The sequence below is a fragment of the Hyalella azteca genome, unplaced genomic scaffold (assembly GCF_000764305.2).
Source record: "Hyalella azteca isolate HAZT.00-mixed unplaced genomic scaffold, Hazt_2.0.2 contig13161, whole genome shotgun sequence".
Taxonomy (NCBI): domain Eukaryota; kingdom Metazoa; phylum Arthropoda; class Malacostraca; order Amphipoda; family Hyalellidae; genus Hyalella; species Hyalella azteca.
The window spans coordinates 57,087-70,429 of NW_025943092.1; the positions used below are offsets into that span (position 1 = coordinate 57,087).

Sequence of the window (13,343 nt, forward strand, 5' to 3'; positions counted from 1 at the left end):
CGTTGATAATAAAAGAAGAATAAACAAGAATTTGATTGATAAAAATTTATTATATAAACAAAAATCGAATAAAGGAATGTAAAAGAAGAACACACGAATTAATGAGCCAGCAAGGATTTTTCAAGAAATGCACAAATCATTGAAAAACGTGAATGATGAACGATAATTCGAGGTTTTTTGAAGGGTCGTCCTCTCTAGCCATTAATATTTTTTCGATATTTTTTTACATATTTTAAGATCTACTCTCAGCTTGTGAAGGTACTCTGACATTATCGTGACATATCAATTGCCGAGCCTCAATTTTATTTCTACAAAACTGGAAATATCATCCTTAATGAAGATGATTTTAATACAACTAACCATGTGACATTCGTTATGCTTGTTCGACCGAATATTAGTCATAATTATATTGAACTTTCATACAAGAGAATTGTTTTGTCATAATTTAACCGTTTTTCGCGTCTTTTGAGTTTATTTTAATATAGAATATTGCCGATAGTTTAATAAGTCTCGCTTAGAACTATAAATTAGATACATTAATAATCGGCCTTAAGCCTTTCATATCGTGAATATCCATTAATAACTTGTCAAGAATTCACGCCTATCGAACACCAGTCCCATACGATGAAGGAAAGGTGAAGGTGTGACTCTGAATTTGATGTGATTTCATTGTATAGAAGTTGCGGTTTGCACCGGCTGCGCCGCGAATAAATGTTCTATTGAAGGAGCGAGTAGCACGAAATGGCCACGTCACCCGCGTTTGGAAAGTAAAATGCGGCGGATCAAAGCGTAAAGCCTATCTTCGATACTGAGGTCCACGCCCGGTATTGTGGATGTGCTTTTAACATTTTGGCATTCCTAGACTTTATTTAAAGATTTACGTCCTGCCGATGAATATGTTGTTTTGTAATGCAAGGTTCGACGCAACTATAAGTAAAATATCAAGATTCTTCATAATGATAATAACAATTGAACAATCAATGTCATGTTTAGATCACACTCCCACACTAGAGTTGTACAAGTGCTCAACATTGTATTTCAAACTGTTTAAGTTTTAGTCTCAAGTGACGCGATAAAAATTCAACCTCAGACCACAAAAATAATCTTAAGAAGACTTCTGTAGGATGAACACTTTCATGTACTGAAATTCCCGCTGAAAGTAAACTTTACATAGATCTTTACATGAGTATCACCTTACTGTAACGTCACCGCTTTCATGCATGAGCATAATATTCCTTTATGAGCACCACTTTCATGCATGAGCATCACATTCCTTGATGAGCACCACTTTCATGCATGAGCATCACATTCCTTGATGAGCACCACTTTCATGTATGATCACCAATTTCATGTATGAAGAAAGCCAGCTTTGACACTTGCTTAGAGTGCGCGACAGCCGCCACGCCAGAGCATCAATCTGACAGGGCTGGTCGTGTATGTTCAGCTGCGTTGTGCTGCCAACCGTAGAGCCTTCATGGCTCTGCTTGTCATGCAATATTGCAGTACACAGACATCAGAAAAGAGTAGTAGTCTCATGGCAAACATTGCTGAAAATTCACAAGTTTTGACAATATTTTTGGAGCTGGTTATGCTACGCTATACTTACAACTTTGCCCCACTCAAACGCTGCTTCATGCAGAAGGAAATATGCGAATTTTTCCCGCTTATGCAACCTTCAGCCATGATTAACTGCGCTGTAAATCTCCATGAAACATTCGTTTTTTTAGTCAAGACTGGCGTAATTATGGTCGTTCATGGAGTGTAGTGTATGATTATTTTGTCGGCAATGACTGAAACTTTAGGCTGGACATACGTAACTAATAAAGTCCATCAGTTCACTTATGTAGCATAACTTCCTGGTTATTTGTTCTTAATTAGTTTCTTACCAAGTCATAATGGATGCCATTACATATCAAGTCATAATTTATGCAGCTTTTGGTACGACGCTTCATATTCTTATTTCATGCCAATACTTTATTTAACAGATAGTACTAGGACTTAATTCTTACTAATACACTTGATACTGAAATCATCGCTTAAGAAAACTTCATTTAAAAGACTCCTGCTGTATTTGCTGAATTGGCTTGGGAAGCAATACACCTTAAGATGTGCAACAGTGCGGCGAGAGATGTAACGCCTCACTGTTGAATCTTGCAATGATTTCTGATATCTGATAATTAATCGCTTATGTGTTTAATAGAACCAAATATTGTTGAGATTTAACTGGCTTTGTTGTGTACCTTTTAAAATCGATATTGTTAATTAGAGAATTAAATCGATATTGTACGGCTAGATCAACTGCCGTCTATATGACACCTGTGCTTTGGAGCTTGTGCTTGCTTTTTGCGCAATGTAATACAGTACAACATGTCACACTAGCTGCATCCAACTAACCTTCTGTGCACGTAACATTATACAGGTACCTATGAGGTTAATGATGCGATGGTCGGAACGTTGCATTGATTTTTTCTATTGATAATAATAACTTGGAAGACAGTAGCTCACGATCGAAAGAAAATTGCGGCGCGTTTAATCATTTTTGCGGTGTGAAATTCTTTTCCATTTAATCAATTGAAATTATTTTTATATCCATTTGTCTTCAAAACCTGAACAGAGACAAACGTATATATGTAGGATTTTATTTTAAATAAATATCGTCGGAAATTAACCTTTTTTAATTATACAAAAATATAAATACTTGCAGGCTTAACAGGAGTTCTATGAAGGTGCAGCGAAACGATTAAAAATATTGCTTGCTGTATGGACTTGGTTTGACGTCAGGCGTGGACGTTGCGGTGCGTAAGAAGGGAGGCAGACTTGCTGCGTCATCAGAGCGTATCAAGGATACGTCGCGTGCGTCTAATGACGCACCAAGCGTTGCGCTGACTGACCACGTACGGCTGCTGCGTCTGACGCTGACTGATGCCAGCAGTCGAGGGGTTCAGCTTCATCACAAGCTGAGCAAGACTTGCATTCTGCGCTGAATTATATGGTGCGGAGCATTTCGCGGATAAAAAATTTTGCATCTTCATAGCAGTGAATATCATCTTCATTGTATGCATTATCAGTGGACTAGCATCATCTACATACTTTGAATAATCATAGCCTCGAGCATAATCTGCATAAGTTGTATAATAATGGTTCAGAGCAAGATCTGCATTCACGTGTTCATCATAGTTTGAGCATTCTATTTATTGTCATATTGCTCGGACATTCTCTTTATTATCGTATTGTTTTTCAGTATTTTCTTAATCACCATATATTTTGCTCAGCATCAGAATAATTTGTGTCATCATGACAATTATCACTATCTGCACGTTCTGTAGCATCATAGTTCTAGGACAACTTTGCGTCATCGGGGTTCATAGCATAAACAGTAAATGCTCTGCGTTATTCTAGTTCTGCGCATTATATGCACAGTGTTAACCATCATAATGCCAAGAACACTTAGGTTCGAGAACATACCAAGTACATCTAGGTCAAATTAAATCAAGAACTTACATAAATTGGTTTTCTCTGACCAACCAAGTTTGAAATTGGCTTCTTCAGATTGAAGCTTGGACTGCACAAAAAAATTGAATTTGATATCACGTCATATTATTCATGAATGATACTACGAACAATTATTTAGAATGTTTCTTGAACTTATACGATGTTCGCAAACGCATGCCTATCATGAAGCGCAACGCATTGACGCTTAGTGCGTCACGCTGCGTGCGCTCATATCGATCGCCGGCGAGGGAAGCGAACGCTCGATGCGATGTGTGTTCGACCTAAGGACACAATGTATGCTTGAAAAGTGTTTTTCTTGGAATATAATTACGCAATTTTTTATTATTTTTACTAATTAATCTGAAAAAAGTGAAAAAAATTATCTCCGAACTAGTGAAGAATAGATAACAAACAACCCAGGACGTTTATCTCCGATATCAAAATTTTAGATAAAAAATAATGGTATCGCTTTGCATTGGTTTACCAAACAATACAACCCCGTATATCAACCTATCAAACCTTGACGTAATCGAAAAGACGCAGAACGCAGTAAAATTTTCCTCAAAAGTGGGCGGAAATTCGGAAGTTGATGTGACCTTCGCGACTTTCATGAAAAAAATGGACTGCCGTTTTTTCATGCGTCGTTGTTTAGACTTTGTGGTCTGCGTTTTCAGACGTTTTGAGAACGTTATTAGACTTTGCTACTCGTTTTTGTGAATTGTATGCGTTTTGGGGTCGTTAAAGCAATTTTTCGATGGTCCACGGTTTCAGTAGTCGATGCTATTTTCGAAACGTACTGACAACGAATTTCTTGTTATCTCTATACTTGTGACTTTGATAACCCACTTGAATAATCATACCGCAGTGGGCGTTGAAAATTACGATTTAATGTGTGATTGCGTATGTTGAGACTGAAGATAAGAAAATGATGTTTAATTTGGGCAATAATTATTTTAGTGGTTGTGATTTAAAATGATTGCGTTAATTAGATGTAATGACAAAATTAAACAGCTTCTTCAGCGTTTAGAGCAATGGTGCGTGAGTTTGTATGAGCTGACTTCAAACAAGCTGAAAATCATGATTCTTAACGAATGAAACAAGGAAAATATACGTGTGATGGAAAAAAATGTATACAAGCCAGTTTACAAAGTCTCTAAGATAGTATAAATGAAAACAAGCTTGATTTTATGTAAACGTCGCTGTAAATGGATGTCCTAAGTGAGTTAAAGTTAAATTAGCACAAATGTGTAAAAGCAAAAACATTCATGGAAGTAAAATGTAGAAAACAAAATATTCTTTCTCTTACAAGCTCACACCTAAGACCGGCATAATATATTAAAAAACCAACATAATAATTATAATAGTTTACTTGAAATTTCTCCTAAGTTTTAAGAGAAAAAGTTTATATCTTGAGTAAGCAGGTCAACCCAGAGCGCTTCATCAACATTAAAAGAAGCCAAGTTTTCGATACACCGGCGGGCCTCATCCTTCTCCTCCCCCCAAGTTAATCCGACTTAGGTTTCCCTCGGGGAAATTCCTTCAAAGTTCAAGTGAGGGAAATTCATTTTGTTAATTTAGTTTCTCCTACGTCAGGATTTACGAAACTTTTTGAATTTGCAAGCCACTTTTTTATGAGAAAGAAAAGCCAGGTAAATAAAGCGTTGCGACGCCAGACAACTGACTTCGAGTTAGTAAAAGCGGCAAAAATTTCGCAGAAATGTATTGAAAATTATAAAAATAATTTTTAAAATTATTCTTGAACTTTACAAGGGATACAAAGAACTTTACAAGGGAAAGAAAAATGTCTATTTTGATGTATAATTATTACTTCTTTCGGTGGATGCTCGTGTCTAGATTTGAATTATTGTAATAAAGTTTTTTCTCCTTTCCACTCAAAGAAGCATCACGTTTTTACAAATTAATATTTGTTTTCATAAACAGACTAGTCAGGAGTAATTAAAGTCACGTCATAACGTGAAAAGCGTTCTGTTGTTTATCATCACAACTAATTTGTTAATTTCTTATTAACTTCTATCTGGTAAGTATAATTCGAATACACGGTCTGTTTTGTTCATTCCATATACTCTAATTTATTTAGTTCTAGATTTTAATTATTTTTCAAGATTTCCACAGTCAATGTTTGACAAATAACAGGAAAATAATTGGTAGGACCTTCTGCCTAGTAAACATAGCTCCAGCTCTATAGGCAAACTTTCATTATTATTAATGAAGTTCTAGACGAACTGCACAGCAAGTTAGAAAAGTCCGTCTTAAAGAATAGAAAAAGGTAAACATCAACTCACCAACAAGTAATTTTCTATTTTCAACTCATTCATTCATTCCGGATGATAAAAAAAACCATATGTTGATTGTTATTTGCATGCCACAACATCTTTCAAGCATCTGAAGTTAGATGCAAAAACAGAGCAGGCGAGTATCAGCTAGAAGTGAAAGAGAAGTCGTAAATCTATAACCCAATCAGCATCAAAGCTTTAATTTAATCAGCCATTATACAGTAATCTTGTCTATAAGCCAATCAACATCAAAGCCTTAATTCAACCAGCCAGTTTAGTCGTGTCTATAATTCAATCCTTATCAAAGCCTTAATTTAACCAGCCAGTATAGTAGTGTCTATAATAAGCCGATCCTCATCAAAGCCTTAATTTAAACCAGCCATTGTAGTTGTAGAAACAAGACATAGATAAGAGTATAAGACGACAATAATCTCGAAAATTTCCTCGAAATATAGGAGCTCAGAAGGTCATGCAAATGATGACTTTGTTTGTACTCACCATCGGAGAACATCTGGAGTGCGGTGAGTATAGTGAGAGCCTGCACCATTGTGGTGGCTATGGTTGAGGTGGATGTCACCATGATCACCACAACTGATGGATACAGAAGGGCATGTTAGGCCCGACACAAAAAACACACAATAAGAGTAAAGGTAAGATGTATAGAAGTACAGAAGACGGCTGCAGTTTGCAAAGAAATAAGGAGTTAAAATGTCTACCAAAAATTACTTTGTAGAAAACAAAATTGACAGAACAGTACGAAGAGCTGGTGCTGATTACAAATAATAATATTGAGCGATGTGGAAACTTATTGTGGAGATCTGTGTGAGGAATTAAAGGAATGGAAGAATTGTCCAGGAGTTCTTGCAGTGGAATGCTTAGGTTTTGTTGGAGATGCAATCGACAAAAGCGGAGCGAGATGACCGAGCAGCTTCGATGCGTTGGCTTAGAGAAGATCTTTTTAAAAACGATCCAACCTTTGGATCAAGATGCAATTTTCAGACTAAGCACATTTTTCGCCATCTCTATCATGAAAGTTCAGTCAAATTTAATTTAAAAATTTTCAGGAATTTAAAAATTATAATTGGTCGTAGAATTAATGATCGCTAGTGAATTGACATTTACTTGTGTCGTTATAATTTCCAACTCTATGTTGTTTAAGATTACCTAATTATTCAAGTAAAATAATTACTCTGCAATTTTAGGAAACGCATTAAAATATAGTGAAGAAAGTTTTAATATATTCTACGAAAATTAGATTCAGGATTGAGCAAATAGATATTTTTCTTACTGGGGATTTTATCTTAAAAGTTACTTTTTTGAACTTAATTGTTACACTGGAGTATGAGAGGAGGAAAATAGCAATTTTATACCAGCTGTTGGAAGATAAATTACAATTGCTAAGCATCATGCAATTACGCATCATAAAGAAGTATATATTTTATGAAGTTTGATAGCAAATGACGACGCCTAAAAATAAGCTTAGATTTTCAAAAATCAGTAGCGATTTGATACCAGGATCAAATTGTTTACAGGTTTGAAGGCTATTTGCTGAAGAAATCGAAGAGCAAAATTCATTTTAATAATTTCAGAGAAGCAATTAGGTTCAGAAAAAAAGTATAGAACGAGTTGGAAACTTGTGAGGTAAACTAAGGATCTCTGTAAAGGCAAAATATATTCTTCCATGATGCATTTCAATTCTGCATTAAAAACTCAACATTCAGAGTGAGTTTCGAGCACAAATAAAAATCACTTTGTAATCAAAATTTTATTGAGTTTCAATTCCAATTAGGAAATCTATGACGATCGTAGGGCAATATTTAATAAAAATTATGTTTCTCCTTTGCTCCAAACATGGATTTCCTTTCAGACATGAAAAGTTCATGGAAACTTCCAACAGTTTTATTTTCAATCATCTGAATTGATGAATCGCATAAAAAACTCAGTACTATAACGACCTTGTCTGCGAACGTTCCATTCTTAATTTATAAAAAATTCATATATCGAAATTTTGCATTGATCTTTCAAAGTAAAGTGATTGACACTGAAATTTAAATTTCAGCACAATAATTTTTTCAATTGTACTTATTATGTCAAACGTGCTGACAACGAGCGTATTGTGCGGAGAAGTGCTTTGTACCAAAAATTTTGTTCAGAAAAATATTTCAGGAATTCTTCGTGAGCGTCACAGGTTCACTAATAATTCTTCTGGTCACATTTGGGTGATAGCTTCAATTGATGAACTTCGCTTTGTCTCCAAACATCGAATAAAAGTTACACCAACATCGAACGATACCAGTTTTTTAGAAGCTCGAGCAATGCAAATAAAGTTCTATTTCGGAGACCAGGAGAGTTCAAAGTATACCGTTCGTATTCACTTTTGATACATGGTTTGCGCGAACGTTGCGCAGTGCGACACATCGTCTATCGTACTGCTGATTCATCTTTTTTAAATAGGAACACGTATCTAGTTATTCCCTCTTAATTGTTGCAAACATTAGCTTATTTTAATTGTTCTTTCTCATTATCATTAGTTCAATATTATGTCTGAGGCCACGATATTGTAGTCCACTTCTTCTGACTTCGCCCCCTCCTTGGAATCGTAAGTTCTGAGGGCACTACAAGATATTCATCGTTAACACGCGTGTAGGGATAGTGCAGCTCACGCCCCTGAGGGAGGTTGACGCTGAGTTGTTGTGACGCTGGTCGACACCGACGCACTGTGTACGGTGGCTGAGCGACGCGGCTTTGTGTTGAACGCAATCCACCACATCCTGCCGCAACTGGACCATGGCCATCGACCCTCTCTGTTCACACTCGACAAAAGCGTCAAATTAAGGCAGCTTCAGGCCCCTCAAATGATAATCCTGTGTTGTAAACTAGTGGCCAGAGAGCGAGAGAGAGCAATGGCCCCGCACAAGTCAAGGATACGCAGCCAATGTACAGGGTGGATTCCTGAAGCTCTTCCCTCATTGGCTGTAATCGGGACACTGGCTGAGGCAAGCTAGGGACATGCAATGATTTGCAGCACGTATTCAAAAGTGCCGGTAGTGCGGAGGCTGTAGAGGCGACTGCGGTTTAGGGCAGGGCTTCTACCGGCAAACGACCGTGACATCGTCGTAATCACGCGCGGCTGTTGACGCTCATGTTCAATGAGGCAAAATAGAAGAGATGAGATGCGGATGCTTTAGAATTGGATCTCTGGGAATCATTAAGAATTTAAGAAGTATTGTGATCATCTTGTGATCAGTAGTGATTGAACGAATGGGATTTGAAAAATGTCTATAGCAGGGTGATTTGACGATGAACTCGATGACGATGAATTTGTGATTAAGGTTTATCGATCATACCAGTGGTTAAAGTTCAGAGTACCAAGATTGGCGCAGAGAGGCGCGGGTTCGATCCCAGCTCTGTGCGCCAGTTTATAGTCAGAATCTGCGTGGAGGCCGGGCGGTTAAGCACAGCAGAATTGTAGCAGTGAGTTGCGAGTTCGAGACCGCAAAATGCTCTGAATGTTCTGCGAAGTTAAGAATCGGCGACAGGCCTACGGCCTACGAAATGCTGAAACCGCTATTATTATTATTATTGTTATTATTATTATTAAAAACATCAATTATTATCATAGATGTCTTCAAAGACTAACAATATGATGGGCTAGTGCATAAATAATGAAGAATATTGACAGCGAGCCTGAAATAAATGATTCAAAGCCTTCTATTTTTCTAATACAGCAGCAGCAACAGTGCGGAAGGTGTTTCGTGCAGCGGGTGCAGCGGACGCACCAGAGCAGTCCGCCCTTTCCTGGCCGACGTTGAAAACCGAAAACCCACGGACAGAATTCACACAAACTGCACCTTCTTGTTACGTATGAATATCTGAAGCAAAATTCGCACATAAAAACTCAAATTCAAGCCAAAAAAAACTTTTTATGAGATTATTGGACAGTTCAATTGATTAACAAATTGCGGCAAAAACGCATTCGTTTCACAATGCAACTAACCTAATGCTTCCCGAGTGAACACGCTGATTCAGCCCTTAGAGCTTCAGCGGTCACGCCCCTAACTTTTTTCCGACCAGCCGCCACTTTTTTCAGTCATTGCCGCAGCGCTCTGCGTCAAGCTCTTCATTATTTCAAACGCAACTATAACAGCTTCGACTCGTGCATATATTTCACGAGGGTAATGCCTAGACGAATACATCGAAAACTTATTTTAACACAAAATTATTACGGTCATCAGAGTAATTTTATGGAAACGAAGAATAATATAGCGAAATAAATTTTTCGCAATTTTTAAATTTCGATTTTCTTAACACAAAAGCTGTAATTTCCTCAATTGAAGTTAGCTTCCAGCGTTTGGCGCACGCCGCTATTCCATACTCATGTTTTTTTCATGGTGCATAATTAGGATAAAAAGTTACGCCCATAATTCAACAATGGTTGCTCTTGATTGGCATAAAAACATTGGATAGCTGATAATTGACGGTAGCTGGTGCAAGCAACGCCTCGACTGGCACAGGAAAACATTCCTCGTCTAATGGCGACAGCTTTTGTCCACGCTTTAGAGCATTTTAAAAGACATCAGAATGTCTGTCTTTAAATTATAATAATGCACCACAAAGAGTACAGCGTTCAAAGCCACTTGCATAAAAAATTGATTCTATAAATTTATTCTCAGTCATCGTTTATATTTGAACATAAACCTTAAAATTTGCTGCACAGGCGCAATATTTTCTAGCACATAACGATACACTTAACACAAAAATTGAATATTATATCTAGCGAACTTCGGCGTTTCGATGTGAGATGCTACGTTATTTACGAACTTGACAGATCGTGAAATTGCCTGATGCTGCGATGTCAGCTGCTGATGGCAGGTGAACGCTTTGGTGTGGTTAAACGACGCGAGGATCCCAAATGAAAAATATTCCGTATACTTGGTATAACATCTTCATTTATCACAACATTCCAGAAAACGTCCCAAAAGCGCGTTATATTAGGTCATTTTAAGAACAAAATATTCTAAAAATATCATAATAAATAGTGCGAAAGGAATAAATAGTTTCAATTTCTATTATAATAAAACTATGAGATAATTTGTTATCATCTTAAAGTTTTTGAAAACTAAGATAATAACTGTAATCAAAGCTAGAGATTAGACAAAATATGAAATAATTTGTATCAAATTAACACCACTAAAGTTATAAGATCAGTAATACCTCTTTGAGACACACACAAAATGAAACAAATTAGTGTCAGCCTAATGATAGAAGGCTTGGGTACGTTATTATTTGTATTTTCTTGTAATTGCCATCGTTGAACTAAAGAGCGAAGATACTTTTTATTTTGATGTCATATTTGATCATTTAAATATATTTTCAAGTTAAAATACATCACAGCAAGCTTACTTCATTGTTAATAACGATAATAAGAACTATAAGAGCCGATCAACATTCAATTTATATTAATCAAACTAGTAAATACTGTGATATTTTTCTATGCAATGGCTGCAGTTCAGTCTACGTATAACGAACGCACTGCAGTAGATAAGTACACTCCACTGCTTACTGACTTGTACGGTAGGTACACTGCGCAGTGACTTGTTCAAGACGCTGAGCTCTAGTTAAGACATCAGTAACGAGTATATATTTCCTAATCCCCGTTATTTTGATTCATCATCCAGAAAATATATTTCTCCTGCTGGTTATAGTTAGATGGAAATAGCTCCTTAACAAAAATAATTGATGGGTAAGCAGCACAGAATTCTTCCGAATCAAACCAGTTGCCGAAATCGAAAAAATCTAAAGATAAATGAATCGGGGCGATTTTCCAACACAGCTGCATGCCGAATTGATAACGAATCTATAACAAATGTATGAAGAATATATAAAGAATATATAAAGAATGTATAAAGAATGTATAAAGAATGTATAAAGAATGTATAAAGAATGTATAAAGAATGTATAAAGAATGTATAAAGAATGTATAACGAATGTACAACGAATGTATAAAGAATGTATAACGAATGTGTAGCGAATGCGCAACGAATGAACAATGAATGTATAACGAATGAGCAAGGAATGTGCAACGAATGTACAATGAATGTACAACGAATGTATAACGAATGTATAACGAATGTATAGCGAATGTATAANAATAAATGTATAAAGAATGTATAAAGAATGTATAAAGAATGAATAATGAATGTTCAACGAATGTATAAAGAATGTATAATGAATGTGTAACGAATGCATAACGAATGTATAACGAATGTATAACGAATGTACATCGAATGTACAACGAATGTACAACGAATGTATAACGAATAAGCAAAGAATGTACAACGAATGTACAATGAATGTACAACGAATGTATAAAGAATGTATAACTAATGTATAACGAATGTACATTGAATGTACAACGAATGCATAACGAATGTATAACGAATGTACAACGAATGTATAACGAATGAGCAACGAATGCATAACAAATGTATAACGAATGTACAACGAATGCATAACGAATGTCTAACGAATGTATAACGAATTTATAACGAATGTATAACGAATGTACAACGAATGTATACCGAATGTATAACGCATGTATAACGGATGTATAATGAATTTATAAAAAATGTTTAACGAATGTATAACAAATTGATAACGAATTGCCAACAAATGTATAACGAATTGGAGGTACTCGTATTTTCCAACATAGCTGTATGTCCGCAATTCTGCGCTAAATTAGTCGTAAACCTTATGCTTAAATGAAATTAGCTGCATCACTTAACCTAATTTTTAAATTAGTGATAGTAATTGCCCATTAATTTCTAGGCAATCACACCACACTGCACTGTTGAGCAAAAACTTCCGTGCTGTTTGGCCGATTTTTATAACGAGCAAACAGCGACACTTTCACGCACGTGAAGGTCGTGCAGAGCCTTGTAATTTGTAAACTACATGAAATTTGCATATTATACCCTTGTCCGAATATAAGCATTAATTAATTAATTTCTCATGACTTCAATAAAGGAATTGTGGCCATTTCTGAAGAGAAATCAAATTAAATCTCATTCGTATTGCATGGCGAAATTAATATTTAATGAATTAATTTGAACAGTAAGCCGATGAAATTATTAGTTACTCCAAATTCTGAAACAGTAATTGTAAAAAATAGGCACGTGTGCATTCTGCAAAAAAAACATTCAATCATTTCTACTGCGAGTTTTTGAGAGAGGGATGGCAATTCACGTTCCCAGCATCATGCCGTAAATCGCAAAGTATCAAAAATCAAATCACCGATTACAAGATCCTCTTAAAACTGCCTCGTCTCATCTGCCGACTATTCCGGATCATTAGTCGCTGTTACTTTTTCAGCCGCTGTCACGTGCTGCCACCATAGGATTCTTTGAACGCGCTGGAATTGCCGCGCAAATATCCTCCGGTCGAATATCCTCCGATCCTTCGTGCAAAAATTGATCCCGGAGCGAGTGGGTGTTGCGGACGGTCACGGGCTTCTCATCAGCCGCCGGAAGCTGCGAAGGTCTGCGGTGGGATTTTCTG

At 36.4% G+C, this 13,343-nt stretch overlaps 1 protein-coding gene across 1 annotated transcript in view; it reads right to left on the reverse strand.

Annotated features, from left to right (window-relative positions):
• The window catches only part of LOC108675138, a 28,375-nt gene extending 21,399 nt beyond the window's left edge, over window positions 1–6,976 (reverse strand). Inside the window, exon 1 of the mRNA XM_018163127.1 lies at window positions 6,285–6,976. Within this exon, the coding sequence (XP_018018616.1) occupies window positions 6,285–6,366 (82 nt within the window). The 5' untranslated portion in view covers window positions 6,367–6,976. The remainder of the gene's footprint in view (window positions 1–6,284) is intronic.
• Between the last annotated feature and the right edge of the window lie 6,367 nt (window positions 6,977–13,343).